This window comes from Vollenhovia emeryi, unplaced genomic scaffold (genome assembly GCF_000949405.1).
Source record: "Vollenhovia emeryi isolate VEMERY1.0 unplaced genomic scaffold, V.emery_V1.0 DF939125.1, whole genome shotgun sequence".
In the NCBI taxonomy this organism is placed as follows: Eukaryota; Metazoa; Arthropoda; class Insecta; order Hymenoptera; family Formicidae; genus Vollenhovia; species Vollenhovia emeryi.
The window spans coordinates 3,392,487-3,411,515 of record NW_011967241.1 but is presented as its reverse complement, the minus strand read 5'-3'; the positions used below and the strand labels follow the sequence as shown (position 1 = coordinate 3,411,515).

At 44.8% G+C, this 19,029-nt stretch overlaps 3 protein-coding genes across 4 annotated transcripts in view; 1 reads left to right on the top strand and 2 right to left on the bottom strand.

The window, feature by feature from the left end:
• Positions 1–11,686, top strand: part of LOC105569273 (protein tweety) — a 17,553-nt gene extending 5,867 nt beyond the window's left edge. The window contains exons 2-10 of one of the 2 annotated variants that reach the window (XM_012025617.1): positions 2,675–2,883; positions 4,579–4,851; positions 5,154–5,488; positions 5,573–6,004; positions 6,118–6,219; positions 6,423–6,659; positions 7,221–7,414; positions 7,499–10,694; positions 10,838–11,686. In XM_012025617.1, the coding sequence (XP_011881007.1) occupies positions 2,746–2,883; positions 4,579–4,851; positions 5,154–5,488; positions 5,573–6,004; positions 6,118–6,219; positions 6,423–6,659; positions 7,221–7,392 (1,689 nt within the window). In that variant the 5' untranslated portion in view covers positions 2,675–2,745 and the 3' untranslated portion in view covers positions 7,393–7,414; positions 7,499–10,694; positions 10,838–11,686. Of the gene's footprint in view, positions 1–2,674; positions 2,884–4,578; positions 4,852–5,153; positions 5,489–5,572; positions 6,005–6,117; positions 6,220–6,419; positions 6,660–7,220; positions 7,415–7,498; positions 10,695–10,837 lie in introns of both variants that reach the window. The other variant, XM_012025615.1, reaches the window with a different exon arrangement.
• An 86-nt stretch (positions 11,687–11,772) lies between these two features.
• LOC105569272 (pyridoxal-dependent decarboxylase domain-containing protein 1) lies at positions 11,773–16,630 on the bottom strand. Its single transcript, XM_012025614.1, has 10 exons — positions 16,515–16,630; positions 16,157–16,378; positions 15,595–16,008; positions 15,160–15,441; positions 15,024–15,095; positions 14,700–14,936; positions 14,285–14,629; positions 13,839–14,124; positions 13,514–13,771; positions 11,773–13,420 (listed from the first exon to the last, which is right to left on the bottom strand). Exons 1-10 carry the CDS (start codon positions 16,578–16,580, stop codon positions 13,170–13,172), a joined length of 2,433 nt encoding a protein of 810 aa, XP_011881004.1. The 5' UTR covers positions 16,581–16,630; the 3' UTR covers positions 11,773–13,169.
• Positions 16,631–17,324: 694 nt separating this feature from the next.
• Positions 17,325–18,833, bottom strand: LOC105569271 (39S ribosomal protein L12, mitochondrial). Its single transcript, XM_012025613.1, has 4 exons — positions 18,626–18,833; positions 17,819–18,062; positions 17,601–17,732; positions 17,325–17,514 (listed from the first exon to the last, which is right to left on the bottom strand). Exons 1-4 carry the CDS (start codon positions 18,688–18,690, stop codon positions 17,398–17,400), a joined length of 558 nt encoding a protein of 185 aa, XP_011881003.1. The 5' UTR covers positions 18,691–18,833; the 3' UTR covers positions 17,325–17,397.
• Positions 18,834–19,029: the final 196 nt, after the last annotated feature.

Genomic DNA, 19,029 nt, shown 5'->3' with positions numbered 1-19,029 from the left:
GGCGGTGACTTTATTTATCGCTCGCACGGTGAGTCAATATGAATGCGCGACGATACTCGAGCCGCAGCTTTCTTCCGGCGTGGCGATATAACTGCCGGTTTCATCCAACGGGGAAAACGAATAGCCGTGCAAAATTAAGTGCAAATCGACCAGACCGTAAGATTCGCCGCGTCTCGACATTTGTGTCCGTTCATTCGTTCAATTTGTAATTTACACACGTTAACGTAACGAGCTGCCGCAAACATAAATCATTCACCAATGTAGAAAATTGCATGACGACCCATGGCTGGCAAATTCTAATTACACATGCCTCGGTGGTCGAATTGGTTGAGACGCCCGCATGGAGTGTAGGGAGGTCCAGGTTCAAACCCTGGCTGAGGTTTTCGCAGTGAATTTCTTTAATTACAATTTGCCAGCCATGGGTCGTCATGCAATTTTCTACATTGGAGAATCAACTACTGGCGTTAAATGAATGTTAACTCAACTAAATATCCAGATTATTAAACAATCATTTTTTGTCCGTATATACGAACCCTCAAGCGTTGATCTACAATGTGCTCTAGAGACATTGTATAATATTTTGAGAATTTTCTCTTAAAATTTATCCTACAAGTCCCACGACTAGGTAATTTTTCAGGGTAAATTTGAAGAGAAAATTCTCTCCGTGTAACCAATAAATAGGTAAAAAAAATGTATGCAAGTTTCGATTTGCTTATATAAAATAGAGCGTTTCTCGATTGTAGATGAGGCTTTCAGCGCGGTAGCTCTGCAGAGGTGCAAGCGCACAAAGATAGTCGAATAAAGGTTCAAATTAGTAAACAAGAGTTGCCTTAAAAGTTGCCGGAACACTCGGTGAGATCTACGCGTCTTAGAGTGAATTCATTCAACATATCGCACGTTAACTCCTCGCGAGACAATTGGAGTTGTTTGGTTCTCACTTGGAAACATCAAGCCGCAATAAGGAAGCGTTTATTGTGTTACAAGGCCGTTGTTGAAATCGGGAAGCGCGCGCGTCGATTTTCTGACTTTGAGCGTGTTGCAAAGTTGCTGGCGATGCACGCTTCAAGGATAGAATGGAAACGAGAAAGTGGGTTAATAAACCGTACCTGTACGTTGCACTTAATCGATCCGTGATATATTTATTACGGAGATAGGTATTTGTTGCTCGCGGTGGTGTCTGCAGGAGCTTAATATAGAGCGCGATGCATATAAAACGCGCTGCTAATCGTCACCGTTATATCATGTTTGGTGCTGTAACATGCAAATACGCTCGCATGCGGTGAATTAATTTTCATTAATATTATTATGAGAAATCCGATTGGAGACTCCGCGCGGACGTGTTTTATTTTTGTCCGGTTTTATTTATTACTACGAGAGAACGCGTACTATTAATTGCGGTGTTAATTTACCAACGTGCTTTGGATAAATGCGAGATAAACGTGCTTCGCCAACGTCGCTTAACTGTTTCTTTAGAAGGAGATAAACATGAATTGAACCAAGATTAAACTTATTATAATTATTATTATCGTTATTATGTAATCGCTAACTAACAACGTTTCGATGTTGTGACAGAATTGAAAGAGGACTTGACAAACATGGAGGTTTCTTCAAAGTTTTAATATGGTAATGCCGGGCGTTCGGGCCCATTAAACCTATTTCAGCCGATTTGATGGCTAAAAAGCACCCCGGGAATCCTTTCGGCGCGCTTTAGTGATGTCAATGAAGCGAGAGAGATGGAGCGCAGACTTGATTAATTAAGCGCGCGTTGATTCCACTACGGAAGAGTTGAATCACTACGGTAAAACGTTTTGCGACACTGAGCGACGTCGGCGCATTTAGCCAAGATTGAATCGTGACTCGCAGCGCGGAAGCTGACGCGCAATATGTTAATGAAATGATAATCGAATTAAAACTCTCAATGAGCCTTTTTGAGAAAATTTGACGCTTAATTCGCGAGCGAATTCTACTACCGCGGACCGCCCGCGCCGCGCCGCGCCGGTGCGCGTCCCAACGAGATTAAACTCCGATTCTACTCTCGCGCCATTTTAATTCGATTTTTTGTCGTTTATTCGCAAAAACGTCGATCCCCCGGGGAATTAATATCCGCATTACTCGGGACAGTCCTAATCCGGGTGCAATTCAAACGGAATTGGCGGCGGCCGGAATAATCGAAATTTATATATGCACAACGGATGAAAACGGACGTGCAGTGAAATCTTATCCCATTTAGCCGGAATTTGATCGCGACCCGGGGAACGTATTTTTCCAACGACGATATATACGACGGGAAATTTTTGCGCGCTCCGGAGAAAAGAGGTTTGCCTCTCTGAGTTTATCATAATAAATGTAATATCTCGCCCCTTTCCATTATCGGGATAATCTCGGGTCGTGAAAGCCTGGCATTCGGTCACGGTGGACACTTGCGACAGAAAGTTTTAATAGCTCACGTTTCCACATGGAGCTTTCACAGATATGTATTCGGCCGAAGGATATAAAAGCGCGACTCCGCGCGCCGCGCGGGAATTGTTATTCGATTATGCAAATGCGGGGATGTATCGCGTCGGGCGCAGATGCTCCTTCAATTAGCCGGCGCAAAAAGAATCCGGGCGACTTGCGTCTCCGACAAGTTCCCAGAATCCTCGGTGTCAACTAATTCGCTATCTTCTGATTGCAGCTCGGCCGCGCGTAGCATGTCTTGACTAGCAGGGAGAGGACGCTTCGACTGGCAGACAAGGGTTCTCCACAATGGCGGGCGGTCAACAGCTTCCGGAGCAGTACACGGTGCCGCAGTACGCGCGGATCTTCCACAGTCTGCCGCATCTCAACGTCTCTTTACACTCGGTCAATAATACGTTCAATCCCCACTCCGAGATCTATTTGGAGGTAGGTATTCGCTCGGCGCGAATCCCTCGATTCCGAACCTCCTTGGCCACCCGATTATCGGGGACCCCGCCATGCGTCGCGCGCGAATCGATCTCGCTGATTTAAAACAGAGCGCGCCCGATTAACCGGAGACCGCGCGCCGGTCGATCTGGATAACGTCCTCAGGAGGGTATCAGCTCACCTCCAATCCAGGCCGGACGATATATTCCCCAAGTAGATGTACGACTCGTAGAAATCTTTGATATACGAAATCGCTCGTGAGAAGTCGCGAACGCGATCGAATCCCCTCATTTTTCCAGCGTTTCGCAATCTGTCCTTTTGATCCTTTAACACGGTACTAATGAACGCATTAGTGCGTTAACCGAGTACTATCGGGTCGCCTCGATCCAGAATTCCTGCGGGCGTTCGCGTTGATGGCACTGTGGATTGTCGATAGTCTCCATAATCGGAGTTTGGCCAGGTCTGGCAAAATTCTGTCAGAGAGAAAGACGTACGGTGATAGACAGAATTTTTATTGAGTCTAGGAACGCGCGATTAGGTTCGAGCAAAGTGTAAGACAGCTGTAAGACAGAGAAAATAAGTCTTCTTAACTCTTGACAAGCTTCAGGTTATTCAATGGGACGCTCAGTCTATATTTACTATGTCTATACCATAGACATACCAGATAGACTCGGCATGCCATGCATTTCCTTACGGCAAACGGGGTTTGATACGCAAGAGAGAGAGAGAGTGACTCCCCCACTTGCGCGGGATAAAGAAAGACAGCTTCCCCGATGTTTCCCCGTTCTGCCAAGGGCAGGTCTGTTTTCTATGACTATGGAATTTACGAGCCTGGTCGCGAGCGCTGATCTCGCACGTTGGCGAGCATTTGGGAGCGAGTGGACGAGAGGAAGGCGTCGCGTGTCCGCGGAAAAAACGGAGAGGACAAAAAGGAGGCGAAGAAGGGAGGATGGGGGGGGGGGGGGGAGCGGCGAAGAAAAAGCAAAGGGCCAGAAGGGGGCAAGGTGGATGCCGCGAGCGCGCAAGAATCCGGGGGCCCGTGTGCGCGACTGAAAAGCACAATGCCTGGGAAAGCTCGAACAATGCACAAAGGCTTTCGCATAATGCGCCCGGGGCGACTCGCGGGAGCCGGTCTTCGACGTCCTCGGGAACCGACGACTCGGGGACCGCACGGGCACGTCCCTTCCTCAGCCGTCCAAGTCGAGCAGGGGCACAAACGCCGATGGATAAGAAGACGGACGCGAAACTTGGTCGGAGCTAAGACCGCCGAGAAATGAGATAAAAGCCCCGGGGGAGAGGCAGGAAGAGAAGAGCGGTGCAAGTTACGAGACGGCCGTAAGCGCGGCTCGCTCACGGAGTAAATACGTAAATGCGCCTGGAATAGCGCGGCCCTTGACGATGCACCACGACAATATTGCCGTTTTCAGGGTAGGAGCTGCAGATGAGGACACTTTGGCGCGATACCAATTTTTCGTTATTTGCCCGGACGGTCTAAGAAAGCTTCTTCCTTAATTAAATTCCAAATGGTATATTTACTTGTAAAGAACTTTTCACTGGGTAGAGGACAATCGTTAATCTTATGAAACTCGAAGGATGGAAAATTAGTAATGGTTTTCTTCTTGTTTAGTAATCTCGTTTGTAAGATTTCACGCGAAGCGTCAAGTTTCGGTGCAAGGCGACCCTTAATGTTTACAGAGCCTCGGGATACTGGGAAGTATTCCTGCAGCCTGGTTGATTTTAACTCTGCTGGTATTGCTGGTTTATTTGGTAACGAGATGCTGCGACCGAAGGCCGCGCCCCAAGAAGTCGATAACCGTGCTCAAGTGCTCACTCGCCGTCCTGGCGTTGATCTGTAGCGGAGCGGTCGCTGTTGGCCTTTACGGCAACGACGACGTGCACAACGGCTTGGTGCAACTCGTAGCAGCTGCGAAGAACGTCGATGGGATCCTCACGGGCGTCAGAAATCAGGTACCTTTTCTTGAAAGAAAGGGACTTGGTATTTGGTAGATTAAAGTGTCCACCAGTGTAGATTAACTTTAATCTCAGTCCGACTTACTTTTTACCTCTCTTTGGTTTAAGAATTAGAGAAAGATATAAGCGAGAATTAAATGGAGATTAAAGTTAATCTACATGGGTAGAAATGGACACTAGAGTTTAGTTTTTCTTCACGTGAATAAACACCGACTCGATTTAAATAATGTAAGGCAGTTTGAGCAATTTACGTTGCGGCAATTGAAAATAGCAGCTGTACTTATTTACTTTTCTTGCAGACTGACACTATAGAGGCGACTCTGAGGAAAAAAGTGCAGCCGCAGCTAACTGCCCTCGGAGATGAATTCGACGCCCCGGTCAGCAATAAAACTATGCTAGGTTGGCTACTAGTGGCGCTTAACGGTATGAAGCAAAACACGAGCATCGCCGTAAATCGGAGCTTCGAGATACGAAAGCCCTTGAGCGGCATCAGTCTTGCCGGCGCCATCGGGTTGGGCGAGAAGATCGAGCAGTTGCGATGGCCCATCACTATGGCAGTCCTGAGCGCTCTACTTGTCCTCTGCGTGGTCCTGGTGGTCGGCGTCGCACGGCACTCCAGATGCGTCCTTATAACGTACGTCCCTTGGATTGAAATTTGAATGGACCGTCTTGTCGTTTGTAGATGAAATGGTGACAAACTGATGAAATATCCTTTCAGATTCTCCGTGTTCGGCTTGTTTGCGGTTATCGTCTCTTGGCTCATGGCGTCCTTATACCTGGCCACCTCTGTAGCTCTAGGTGATCTCTGCGTATCGCCCGACGGTTACTTGAGCAGGGCCGTACCGTCGACCTTAGCCTCCGAGGTGCTCTCGTACTACACGCATTGCGAGAACACCCGCAGCAATCCGTTCACGCAGAGACTGCGGGACGCGCAGCGCGCGGTGGGCAACATGAGGCATAACTTGAACACGGTGACTCGATTAGCGGTAGATCTGTTCAAAGATCAGCAGCTCCAGCCGAAACTCAGCAGTTTGTCCATTGACGTTAATACCGTGGACAGACTCGTGTCCGGTTTAGCTACGTTACTCGACTGTAAACCTCTGCACAAGCAATACGTTCACGCCGCCAAGAGTTTGTGTCATCTGGGATTGTAAGTCGATGTCCTCTGTATGGCTATATTTTAATTAAAGTTTAGAAAAACAATTTTATTACGCAAAGTGATACGGTAGCTTATAACGTTTCTCTCTAATGTGTTTGTTGTAGGTATGGATTGAGTTTTATGCTAATAGCCAGTTTAGCCGCAGGTCTCTTGTTCACCGTATTGGTTTGGGTGGATTCTCATACGTGGATATACATACGAAAACGGTAAATATTGTATTAATTAATGACAAACATTTCAATGTGAAATAAGCCATCTTCAGTGCAACAATGATTACATAAGTAAATGGTTGATTATTATGTCAACAGAGTTTACTTTGCTATCAATTGTAACGCCTCAGCAGGCACCGTAAGATCTATGGTAGAATCCGCTGATAATTAAACGAATAACGATACATTTGTTTCAGAAGGGATTATCATCAGGTTGACGAGCAGGATCCTTACTTACCACCATCGGCGGCGTCGCAGGCGATAGCAGCAAGGACCCTTCGAGGCCAAGGGTCGTACCCGCCTACAGCCCCTACGCTTAATTCGAATGCTCTTGGCACTCATAATACGATTAAGCAGCCTCTCTTGCTAACGCCGCCCCCACCGTCCTACGCTACTGCGACTGCTCGAGCACGTCAACTGCACGAGAGCATGTTAAAGTTTGTGCATGAAACTTTCAGTTTATTCTCTTTCATTTGTTTAGCTACTTAAACTCAACAAAGGTCAATTCGTCGCGTTAAACTACCGTTATTAGGTTCAATGCGTCTCCTCTGAATGTTGCTTTATCATACATAGTTCCATCATTGTCTCATCGGGAATACAAGTTTTTCATCGATATTTATATTAGTATATGCTTTTTGACGGATATACATGACAAGATACGTGTAATTGCATCACACATAACTGTGTCATTCTTCATTTCATATTTCATGTTCTGATTCTGATTATTTGAATGTCTGTTTTGGAGACATAAGCATTTCGAAATATTATTCTTAGCGAATAACAGTTTCAATTGCTTTATACAATATTGTTACGAGGAATAGTATAGCGCGCTTTGCAATCCTATTTCATTAACGTAAATATAACATGTATAGACGGTTTTGCAGGCGTGATTGAACTTGGATTTATGTTTAGATAAGCTATTATATAAAAGGACGCCGGTCATTATGTAAAACAAAGATAATGCTGCAACTTTGTTCGTTCTTCCTCGCCATTTACAGAGGTGGGGGTGTTAACGGGAGCGGAGGGGGCGGGGATCACAAATCGTCTCAGCATAATCAGCAATCGACGGGTGGACGAGCTGAGCACCGTTCTGGACTCGGAGATCAACCTGGCCAGTACGCGACTCTGAGCAAGCAGTGCAAGACGCTAGAGTCGAGTGACTTTTACTGAGGGCACGCCCCCGCAGGGCCCGGTAAATGCTTAAAAGATTAATTGCATATGCGACGCGTTGGCTAATATAGTACTTAGATTCGCCTTGTCGCATCTCGTATTACAGGTAGAGAACCACCTTGGACGCCCAGCGTGGCGTCCTTCACCGGTACCCTGTCTCACAATTCGCACGGGCCCGCGCATCTCGCTACTTTCCAGGATTCGCGAAAGACGCAAACGCTGGATCCGAAGAACCTGGCCAATCTGAAGAGGGGCCCGACTCCGGCCTGGAATCAAAATCGACCGCTTCCGCCGAATCCAGCGAGTCAGCAGCCTACGTGGGAGTTCGAGTCGCGTTCGCAGACCAATATGAATCAGTTTCGGTCGTTGGTGCGGAACAAGGCACCTAACATTCGCATCCAGGATCAAATGCAAGATCAGGTCAGAACTTTGGACAGGAATTTCTCGCGCAGCCAGTTTAACGGTACCGCCCCGCAGAACAACACGGTGCCGAACATGTACGGCACGTACAATCGGGCGCAGGGGAGGCAGGAGAAGCCGACGGTGGCTACGCTGAGTCAGGTACAGGGTAGCGATCCTAATCTGTACGCTGTAACGGAACTCTAATCGTCGAAAACGCAAGAGGATGCGGGATCGTGAGTATTCGCGGAGTAGAGGTATCTCGTCGTTTTTACAAACAGAGTGTCGTCCTTTAACAAGGCTCGGAGTATGCGATTCGGAGTTCCTAGAGAAACGGAGAGAGAGGAGAAAACGGTAAACTGATTTCGGGGACCTGCGACAAAAGTGAGAGAAACGGGGAGGGGGCGAAAGGAAAGAAAAAAAGAAACACATTTTTAGAGAACTTGGAGACTTGTGTGAGACATATACTTAATATCCGAGATTTTGTACTTGTATATCATGTACAGTGATTGTGGTACGTCCTTCTACGTTATCCTCCCTCTTTGTTATCGCGTTCTTGATTAGACCAAGTTTATCCAGGCCGGAATGCATACTTGAAGCGGCGACGTATGCATTTAATATTGCTTGTCGGCTCAAAAAGCTGCATTAACGAACGTGCACAACAGAAATTTTCACATTGATATCGTTCACCAAGTACTGCTCGCTTGTTCATTCTAAATTAGCTGTTAATTTTAGCGCGCGACGTTTGACGTGCCGAGGAGTCGGGTGTCGCGACTCCTCCGAAGGAGATACCAAAATACGATGAAGGGACTGCTGCGATATATAACGGTTTTTTATATACTTTTTACATTTTAACCGAACGAATCTATGTTGAATTTTCCGTGAGAGATATTTCATATACTTTATATATGTGTGTGGAAAAACAAACGTATACATCTAGTTACCGCACGAATGTCTGGTGATTTTTACGAGACTCTTTGGCAGAATTCGATTGATTGTACGCCACGCTCTCGATACTGCCAATGCTCAGGCGAATATACTTTTAAGTACAAAGACGGTGTTAGCACAGGCGTTATGGGTTTTCAGTTGTCTTTATGTGCGAACGTAAAAAAGGGGGCTAAAAAGGAAATGACTGTCCGACGCATCGACAAAGGATATTTGGAACATACTTCCACAGGCGGTATTAGTTAAAGATACTCTTTCTGAAGACAGTGAGAAAAGTAAATCTGAATCTTATACTTGGTAAGGGTCGAAAATGAATTTTCTGCGGAGCGCAGTCTTCCTGAGAACATTCTACAACGCTAGAGATATACCGAGTATCTGGCGATTATTCGTCGAGTCGAATGATAGCCAGTTGAAGAAAAGCGTTGTTTACTGTTACAAGTATACAGCGATAATATTCGGTACATCTCTTTCTCTCTAATAATTGATTACTATCTAAAAGTTTGTAAGAGTCGGTAGATTTTCAGCAAATGACTTTGTACTGGCATCCGCATATAATTCAGTAAGTCTGTATATAAAGCAGTAACACTTAAGATTATTGAGTAATCGTAAAGAGTGTGATAAAACCGAATCTAGATGTTATGACGAATTTTGCGTGGAAGCACTCTCTGCCATTTTTTGGTTGTTTGGTATTTGGTTGAACAATTTGACCACGACTTTGCGCAAAGGAAAATCGTGCCATTCCAGGAAAACGTGCATTTAAACTACTTTCCAGGATTTTCTTAGGGCTTGTGTTTAGTCGAGTAAAAATCAATTATATATAATCGCAATACCGAGCATCTTAAGAAGAGCGTGAATAGCAAAAGAACTTAATCCAATGTAAATAATTGTAATATTTATTACAAGAGCGATAGCTCGTAGACTAGTAGCATATAGTTTAGTTGAATGCTAATTTAAGTTTCGACGATTAAATATATGTGAATGTGTGCGCGCGCGCGCGCGCGTAATAGGAAATGAACGAAATATCGTTTTGTTCACTTTGGAGATGAACAAGTATCCTAGTCAGTATATAAAGTTGCGTACCATTCAGTAATAAGATCTCTTGCCAAATTTTTAACCCGGCTCAATTTGAGAAAAAGGAAAAGAAAAGAGGTTAAGCCACGTAAAGAGAAATCTGTTTTCTTAAAAGCATATTTGTATCGTCACTATTAATACGTACGGAAGCTATATTAGTGCGACATTGCCCCCCGATACATGTTCTAGATTTTAAGAGAGAGAAATTGCTTATCGAGAAAGTATACAAACATAATCCAGCTTCAGTGTTTTAGCACAGAGATATACGCTGTGTGTCCGTAATATGTAGCTATTGATCATTTACTTTTCCTACTTTCCAGCAAGTATTTGTCTCGATTTACGATAAACTTTAACTTACGGCTCAATGTACAAAGAATCCACTTGTGACGCATCTCTCGCTGTATTAGCTAAAGTGCATACGTACTATGTTTGATTTATCCGATACCATTTTTCCCTTTCTTTTTAATGCTTGATAAAACACTGGAGGTGGACACGTCTTGAGACATTTGGTGACAAGAGGTTGCTCGAGATTTTACAGCAATGCGCGCAAAAACGGGATCAATGTAGCATCGTTCAGATTGGAAAGCTGTCAATATCTCGGCGATATTCAATCCGGGCGAGACTTACAGGCGAGCGAAAAGAGCCCGTTTAACACGTATTTTAAAATAATCTAGAACACAGAAAACGTTGTTAAACTCTTAACGATTGTTAACGGAACTTTGGTTTGTCAATTTTTATAGTAGAAACGAGAGTCACGCCACTTTTTCTAACGAGTAAATCAGCATTTAAGTTTCTCATCATTTTTATACGGTAAACGTAATGTGGTGTAAAAGAAGGCGACGGCGTTTGCATTAACAAACACGAACAAGAGGAAAAAGGGAGATCAGGGCCTAAATTCCGTACACGATTACCGACGACCATCGATACGTTAACGACGTTTGCGCAGCTTTTCTATCATGTAGAAAAAGCTGCGCAAACGTCGTTAACGTATCGATGGTCGTCGGTAATCGTGTACGGAATTTAGGCCCAGGATGATTGAGAGAATAAGAGAGCATGTACGCGAGTGTATACGTCTATTATATACATATATGTGTATGCGTGATAGAGGGAGAAAGAGAGAAAGAACGGAAACTCATTATTTTCAGATAATGGGAGTGATGTAATGATATACAACGTTGAGCAACTCATTCGAATCTGAACATTTTCTTGGCCTACGGCAATTTCTCATCGCAGAAGACAAAAAAAGGAAAATATAGTTAATAAACGAAAATCAAAAAAGATTTCGCGGAATTTGATTAAATGTTACATCGACAAATATGGATATGTGACGAGAGAGAGAGAGAGAGAGAAAGGGAGGGACATGAACACGGGAGACCTAAGCTTTTGTGCACCTTTTAAGACTGATACTGGATACGCCGAAGAATCCAGGGCTCTAATGTTTTTCCGTATATGCATATTTTGCATAAGTATGTAATACTTTACACGTGTTCGGCATAGGATATGACGGAACGTTTATTTCTGTCATAGAGGTTAGGTCTTCTGTTTGATTCTTTTTCCATTTAATTCCTCACGTATTTCTCTCTCACTGCGCGAAAGAGATTTATTTACCAAGTATATGTAGAGGCTACTCTCGATTACTCCAGAGAACTTACCTAAGTTATAATTGTGTCTTTCTTTGTATGTGCGGTTTTGCGAATTTTCATGTAATATAAAGAGACTTATCTCGGAGAGGATGCAGGAGAATGAACGAAGCTCGTTAATCGATACCACTTTTTGTATATTACGATTGTGTCTAATTGCCATATTCCGGATTTAATTCCTCCTATTGTAACGGAACATGAATATTATAAAAAGAGAAATAAAACCCTAAGATCCATAACATACTGTCGCATTCGTATCGCTGTAATTCATCTGGTACGTAATGCGTCGCGAAAAAGATAACATTATTTCATTATTATTTATTCATTTAGCAATGTTTTATTACAAGTTTGGTACATAAATATACATACTGCCTCATTTATTTGCATCTTGGACACTTCAACAATTTACGACAACAATTCTCCTAATGCAGTATTCATTTATTGAAGTATTTTTCCTCATGTCATCATCGATTACGTAATACAAGAGCAACAATATGGATCTTCCTGTTCGACGTGCGAGTATCTTAAGTTTCTTTGGCGAGTTGTTCACATCTCTTTCAAATACCAGAATGCTTGTCTTGCTATTTTCATTCACATATGTTCCTCAAAATCTTGATAAAAGGTAAAATGTACATAGCTTATAATGCATAAACATATTATATATATTTTTTTTCTTAGTACACTTTATTTGCAGTATTGTTGTGCTTACGCGAATGAAGACGTAAAACTTAACGAGTGCAAATTAGTCATTTGAAAATCTTGCGAGCAATTGGATGTAATTATGCAATGAGAAACCAAGTGCCATTCTCGTGATTTTTAGTCTCTGTATTGCCAAGTATCGAAGCCTAAAAAATAATATATAATGCAAAAGTGCCTGGAAGAAAACATCTAGAGCACAGCAATTTTATATTACGAAATAGTACCTTTTTTAGGAGTGAAAGCGTAAAATGCACGAGCACCTGTTGTGAAAAATAGAATTTCATTTCGAAATTTGCTCTGCCAAACAAGTAAGGTTTCGCATTGCAAAACTGCATCCAACTTAAAAAGAGCAAAAATCCGTGAATACAGGAGTTTTTCAATTATTTTCATGACGAAAAAGAACTTAATGTAAGCATATTTCGGGCTAGCAGGCTAGTAATTAAAGTGCATAATATTATATAAAGAAAAAACTACTATATTCAACAATAAATAATTTTCTTGCAACATATTCTTTTATATAATAGGGAATATATTATCTAGCGAATTAGTATTAATGAAGTATGAGAGGGGAAGAAAGATAATCGATCGAGAAGAGAAGATTTTAATTCTGATCATCATACCGCAAAAGGTATTTCGGTAAAACTGTTATGTATGAATTTATAAAAGCAACGCTGCTACGTGTTATCACGTAGTCTAAGTACATGATTAAGTCAGGTTCAATAGGCAAAATTTTACGAAATTTGTGGGAAAAGATTGCCGAGACATTAGGTACGTAAAAGCGAGAAATATCTTGGGCGAGAAACAGCCAGTCAAAGGTATCAGCGGCAAAATAAAATGAAACCGTCGCACGCAACGTCGTTCTATTTAACCCAATCGATAAGCTATACAATACTAATATCTCGCTAAAGACTGTATCTCCTAGAGGGAACGTTTTAGCGTTTCACGTTCAGAAAGCATTATTCTTATTCCACGTTAAACAACTTGGAATGTGCTCTCGACTTATCCAAGCGAGTACGAGGTTCACTACGACTTGATTTGCGCGGATTCCTCCTTCACTTGGGGCTGAGAACTGACGTTGCTTATTAGAGGTACATTTTTCCCACTCTGCAAGCTAGAATGACTCGACGACCGACTGTGGCTTTGACTGTTAGCACCGACCGGCGTTTGCACTAGCGGCTGGGGCGGAGTTCTGGCGCCCGAACCGTTGCTGTTTGTGAAATTAGGTTGCAGCTGCATGTGGTATTTGTAGATATTCTCCGTACTCTCTACGACACCTGTTTTAACAAAATATTACGTGAAACGTGCCATTTGTCACTATCATCATAAATATCTCTATCGCTAAGGAAAAGTACGGAAGCTACAATTACCAGCTTGCAAATTTAGACTACGGCCGCGAACACCGGTTTCCTTGGAAATTGGGCTCCACCAATTGACAAAAGTTCCTACGACGGGGACGTGCCTGAGAATACCCTCTTGCCACAGTTTCTCCGCGTTTTCCCTCTCCAGATCCGTTTGCGCCGTCTCGATACCTCTCTTAACCACTTCGGAGATGGTATCCATCATTTTGGAGCTCGCCTCCACCTCCTGGCCAATTTGCAAGACTAAAGACAATAGCTCAGCCACGTCTGGAAATAAGAGCGTTCGATGAAAGAGGCACATATGCGACCAAGAAAATTGAGCGCATTTACTTGCCTGTGTCCTGTGTCACCATGCCAAATCGAACACAAGCCAGGCCATCCGCGCCTTCCCCGAGGGAAAAGGCCGCGTCTGTGCTGCGCAGGGTCTCGACCAACTGAGTATTGAGTTTGTTCAATTCCTCCCTTGCCTGGTCGGTCATAACGTGAATCCAGGTGGGTGGAGCATAACGCACACCCCCCAAACCGGCCCAACCCGGCATTTCCACTAGATGTAAGGAATCATTCTCCGAGACCAAACGCACAAAGGTGTCTTTGTGTTCCACTGTTGCTAGCAATATTTCCTATTTAACGACATTACAATGGCGAGTTATTAACGTGTTGACGATTGTCGTGGACTGCAGTTTATCAAAATTTATTAGATGAAATTGGTCGAAAAAAAAGAAATGATGCATGTGCCCGGTAGGAATATGTATGGATTAACGTGACCGAAAGTGTCCTTACTATTTGCTGCTCAAGACAGGTCACTAAATTGTCTATGTCTTCGGTCGTGGGCGGTTGATCGGGATTCTCCAACGGACAGATGCGAATCGCGACACCGCACTGTTCTATATCACAAAGTTCTATTTGTATGTTGTCAATGTCCCTTTGAAGAATCTGTCCCAGCCAGGAGTTCAACTTATCGTAATAAGGCAGCACGCGATCCGTGACTTGAAGATCCTTATTCGCAGACACGAATTGGAAAACTAACGCGTTGGCCACTACTTCAAATAACTGTAAATTGTTGACGGGGTTTGCTAGGTATTCGCTTAAGGTGTAGGACTCGGTTTCGCCGCCCGGCGGTTGACTCTGAAAGAGGATGAACGGTGAATTTTGGACACTCGTGTTTCTTTTTAAGCAAGCGCTTTCAAGAACCTACCAGTATTCTAATACAAGAGAACTCTTTAACCTTATTGTACAACTCTTCCACAGCCAAGAAACATCTTTTAAATCTATTATGTACACCGTCACGACCTAACGCCTGTAGAACTGTCCACAAAGGCAAAGTTGGTAGTCGTCTCGACAGGGAATCTGCCATCAATCCCGAAACTAACGATAGAGTGGTATCTCTCGGAGTGGGCCTACCCCCTTTAATATCTGCTAATCTATACAATGTCTATGAGCAAAAATTAAGGAAAATTGCCGCAACAATTGATATTATATATACATGATAAAAGAGGTACAATTATTCGCGAAAGGATACAACCACCGGCAGCGACGGTATACCAAGCCACGTTCCGAGCGGTAGTGTGATGCTGTCTGCTATTTTCGACGGCTGTAATAAAAATTAATGTTATGAAAATAACTGAAAAACTTTACTACACTATGCGAATATTCACCAGATCTTTCGCCGAATTGTTCAACGCGAGCGCAGCTAGCGAATGCCCTCTGAGATGCAGCCAGACGTTATACTTGTCGCATATCGCTCGCAATCGCGTAATATTGTCGCAATGGCCCGTCAACACCGAGCCGGCTTCAGCCAGGACCAGCAACGGCGTTACATTGTTGGACTGAGTGTCCTCCGCTAAGCGTCGTTCCAGTGCCGAGATATCCATAGTGTGCCTCGAGCCGAACATGGTGTTGTGTGGGATTGGCCTTATGCAATGAAGCGGCAAGGAGAGCTGCGAAAGTACAAGAGATCTTTAACGTAGACTCAGCATACCTGTCTTTACAGCCATTGAGTGGCAAAGGTTTCACCCAACTACCATATCTTATGGCCCATATTCCTTTCATCGATAAAAGAGGATTCAGAATACGGGCCTATGGAGCCGTACCTGTCGGCACAAATGCTGAACGACGCCCATGGGTGCAGCGACGGAGCTGTAGATGAGGGGCGGCTGAGACACGAGTGCGGTAAAGCCCTCCTCCATGTACCGCGGGTATTTCCGATGCAGGGCGAGTCGCGTCACCCTGACCAGCCCCTCGAGGTGGTCCTCGTGGAAGGAGGACGCGCAGTCGACGAAGCGGAAGATGTGGCTGAGCCATCTCGTCGTGTCGGCGGCGAGGCGACCCGCGAGTTTCTGCGCGTGCGACTTGGGTAACGCTACCGCGTAAGCCGAGACGGTGTGCGTGACCAGGGCCAATTTCGCCGCCTCGGTTAGAGCTGGCAGAGCGGTGATCTGACTGATCGGCGAATCCGTGGATCCCGCCTCGACTGGCTGCGGCGCGTCCTCGTGTATTACCAGGTCCTAAACAGAAACCTCTTTCCTCTACGTTTGTGTGATAAGACAATATGTATATTTCACAAATTTGACTATTCCATCTTCTACTATCTAAACCCTGAACTGGCGCAGCCAGTCGATCCAACAAGAACATAGACATCGTTTATGTCAGCACCTGAATCAACGCCAATATCTCGTCCGGCTTCTTGGGCTGCGTGAGGAATCCCGAGGGGTTGTTCCACGTGGTGCCGCCGCCGTCGGCCGCCTGTTCCACCGCCCGCTCCAGCCGCGCGATCACCTGCGACGCCTGGAATTGCAGCGCGCCCACCTCGCCCGTCGTCGCGGTCGGCGAGTCGCCGCCGCCGCCGCCGCCGCCGCCGCCGCCGGTGCCACCGACCTGTCAAAAGAAACACCCATTGGAGTTAACCTTACGACCGCGCGTTTCGTAGCGCGACGCGGCGCGCGACCGTGATCGCCCGTGTCGCGCATCACCATGTTCCAGCAGATCCGTTAATCGCCGCTCGTTTACGCACCTCCGCTATGTTTCGCGTTATACTTTCCATCGCCGCGTTATCGTTTATGTCAGCCTCCTCGGCCATCGTGGCAGTCGGTGGCAGTAGTCGTGGCCGGCAGTGGCGGCGCGTCGCCGACGTTGGTTCGACCCGGGGCGACTGGGGGCGACGATCGATCGGCCGCGTGCTCCGCAACGGGACTCCTTCCCCGACACTCTCGGCGTAGCCGAGACGTCTCCGGAGCGCGACGGGACGAGCTTGTCTACAATTTTCGCGGACTCCGTCGGGAAGAGGAACGGGGCCCGGCGTGCGCTTAGGACGGCACACTTGCTTTATCGATATGTTCGCCGCAGCGCCATTCCTTCAATTCGCGGAATACTCTCTCTGATCGCGTTCCTCTCGTATCGCGCATACTTGCCCAGTAAACACCAAGCTTGCATTTATCTTACAATCTCTTACTCAACAATGCAAATGTAAATATGTATGTACGGTGTTTACTGGGTTAGAGTCTATCCAGACAAACTTGCATAAACGTATGCGTAAAGAACTTGAACATCAGTGCACTATAGCAATCTCTCATTATATGTATACCCTTTTATCCTGATAGCCGTTCAATCGCTTATCGGCGAATGTAGTATTTACTCAGCGCAGCTAAACGTGATCAAAGCTGCATTGCACATCTGTGGCTCTTTAATAAAAATATTTTTACCTTATACTCGACAAGACACTTGAAACATTTGTCGTACGACAAATATAATACCAGCCTATTACACATGACAGAGAAATATTTTTCTACAGATAATAAATAGCAGTTAGGGAAAGAAGGGCCGCTGCGAGTAAATGTCAATTTTTATTGTAATATTACAGATATACATCAACAATATGTGTATTCAACATGTACGAGTTATACAATCTCGACTGTACCACCAACTTTCGTAAGAGCATCTCGCAATTTCTCCGCTTCGTCCTTTGATATGTCCGCCTTCACTATTGCTGGTGCACTCTCGATGAACTTCTTAGCCTGTTGTTACAGAAAATTTAATGAATTTTCAATCCCAGCGAGAAAGGACTCGTCGATCGACATTTCTCACTGGGATAATGTGATACCTGAACAAGATTTGTGTCCGGCAACAGGCTCTTGATCTCCTTGATTATCGCTACCTTTTGCTTCTCGTCGAATGCCGTCAACTTAACGGTGAACTCCGTTTGTACCTTCTTCTGCGTTTGCTCTTCCTCCTCCTCAAGGAATAAAAGGAAAATTGTTTCTCTTTCATTTAAAAGATTCCTTAAAAACTATTGTACAAAACATCATGGGGAACAATTACCACAGCTTGAGATGCGGCAACGAATCCTCCAACAGGCACAACAGGCGCATCTGGCAGATTCAGTCGTTTCTTCAATAGATCACTGAGCTCCGCTACTTCTATCAGATTGAGAGAAGTAATGTCATTGGCTATTTTATCAATCTTCGGATCCACCGGCTTGTCAGCGTCAGAGGGAGGAGGTGGCAATGGTGGTGACGCGGCCTTTGTCGCTGCCGCTGTGCTCGATTCCGTTTGTCGGACAATGCTAGATACAACAAACACACCAAGTGTCAGCAAAACCTGTGCTATCTACAATGTACTCCTCGCATTCAGAAATATTCCATTTTGCAACCATTAAATGTATTTAAAAGTGTGCAAGTTGATCAATGTATACATGCTTATACAGAATAGTTTTATGCCTCGTCTATACGACAAGGCGTAAGGCACGGCGCAAGAGCTCAGGCGTTGGAAATAAAATTAGTTTATTTCGCTTGCGCCGCTGCGCCACGACCCTACGATCGGGAAAAATCCTCTTGCGCCCGTGCTCGCGCTCTTGCGCTGCGCCTTACGCCTTGTCGTCTAGACGAGCCTTTAGATACAAAGGATACATTCTATATCGGGTTTGACCAAGGCTAATTAAGAGGATATAGTCTCATTCGGTCATGTTATACAATACTTGATCGTTACATGCTTGTATCAACGATCTTGTCAGTTGAATTAATCGCCAATTAAATCAGAGCCATCCTCATGGCAATCCTCTCGATAGGAAATGCCCGAATGCAAGCTTAGGTTATGAAACCACCCCGCTCGTGACGGTTTCAGCCTCACCATTTGTGCAAACGGCGAAATTGAGGAAAGCTCTGTCGAGATACTAAACGGACCGTGTTAATCATGTCGAGTCAGTTGTGAGTACGTTTTCGCGAGAACGTCAAGTAAAATCGGTTCGATTGCTGTCTCCGGCACGAGCGGCTCGAAACGAAACTCGCCTAGGGATTTGTTGTCTGTCCTGAGAGGACTAGATATGTGGTCACGTGAGATGTTACTAGATTTTCAAGTGGCATTTTACTTGACTGTCAACCATAGACTTAAATCCGTATCAGACTACGGATTGAGATTGAGATTGGATTGAAATTTGACCAACTGGAGTAAAAGTTAAGCCCGTATCAGACTACGGATTGAAATTGGAATTAGATTGAAATTTGACCAATCAGAGTAAAAGTTACTGAACTTGA

What these genes read in the sequence shown, in the direction of transcription:
- LOC105569271 (XM_012025613.1), bottom strand. Translation starts at nt 18,690, where the DNA reads ATGATTAACACGGTCCGTTTAGTATCTCGACAGAGCTTTCCTCAATTT. An exon ending in TTTCGCCGTTTGCACAAATG is followed by an intron (nt 18,063 to 18,625) that starts GTGAGGCTGAAA and finishes TGTTGTATCTAG; the next exon opens with CATTGTCCGACAAACGGAAT. An exon ending in TTGCCGCATCTCAAGCTGTG is followed by an intron (nt 17,733 to 17,818) that starts GTAATTGTTCCC and finishes TTATTCCTTGAG; the next exon opens with GAGGAGGAAGAGCAAACGCA.
- LOC105569272 (XM_012025614.1), bottom strand. Translation starts at nt 16,580, where the DNA reads ATGGCCGAGGAGGCTGACATAAACGATAACGCGGCGATGGAAAGTATA. An exon ending in TTCAGCATTTGTGCCGACAG is followed by an intron (nt 15,442 to 15,594) that starts GTACGGCTCCAT and finishes GTACTTTCGCAG; the next exon opens with CTCTCCTTGCCGCTTCATTG. An exon ending in TAGTCTAAATTTGCAAGCTG is followed by an intron (nt 13,421 to 13,513) that starts GTAATTGTAGCT and finishes TTGTTAAAACAG; the next exon opens with GTGTCGTAGAGAGTACGGAG.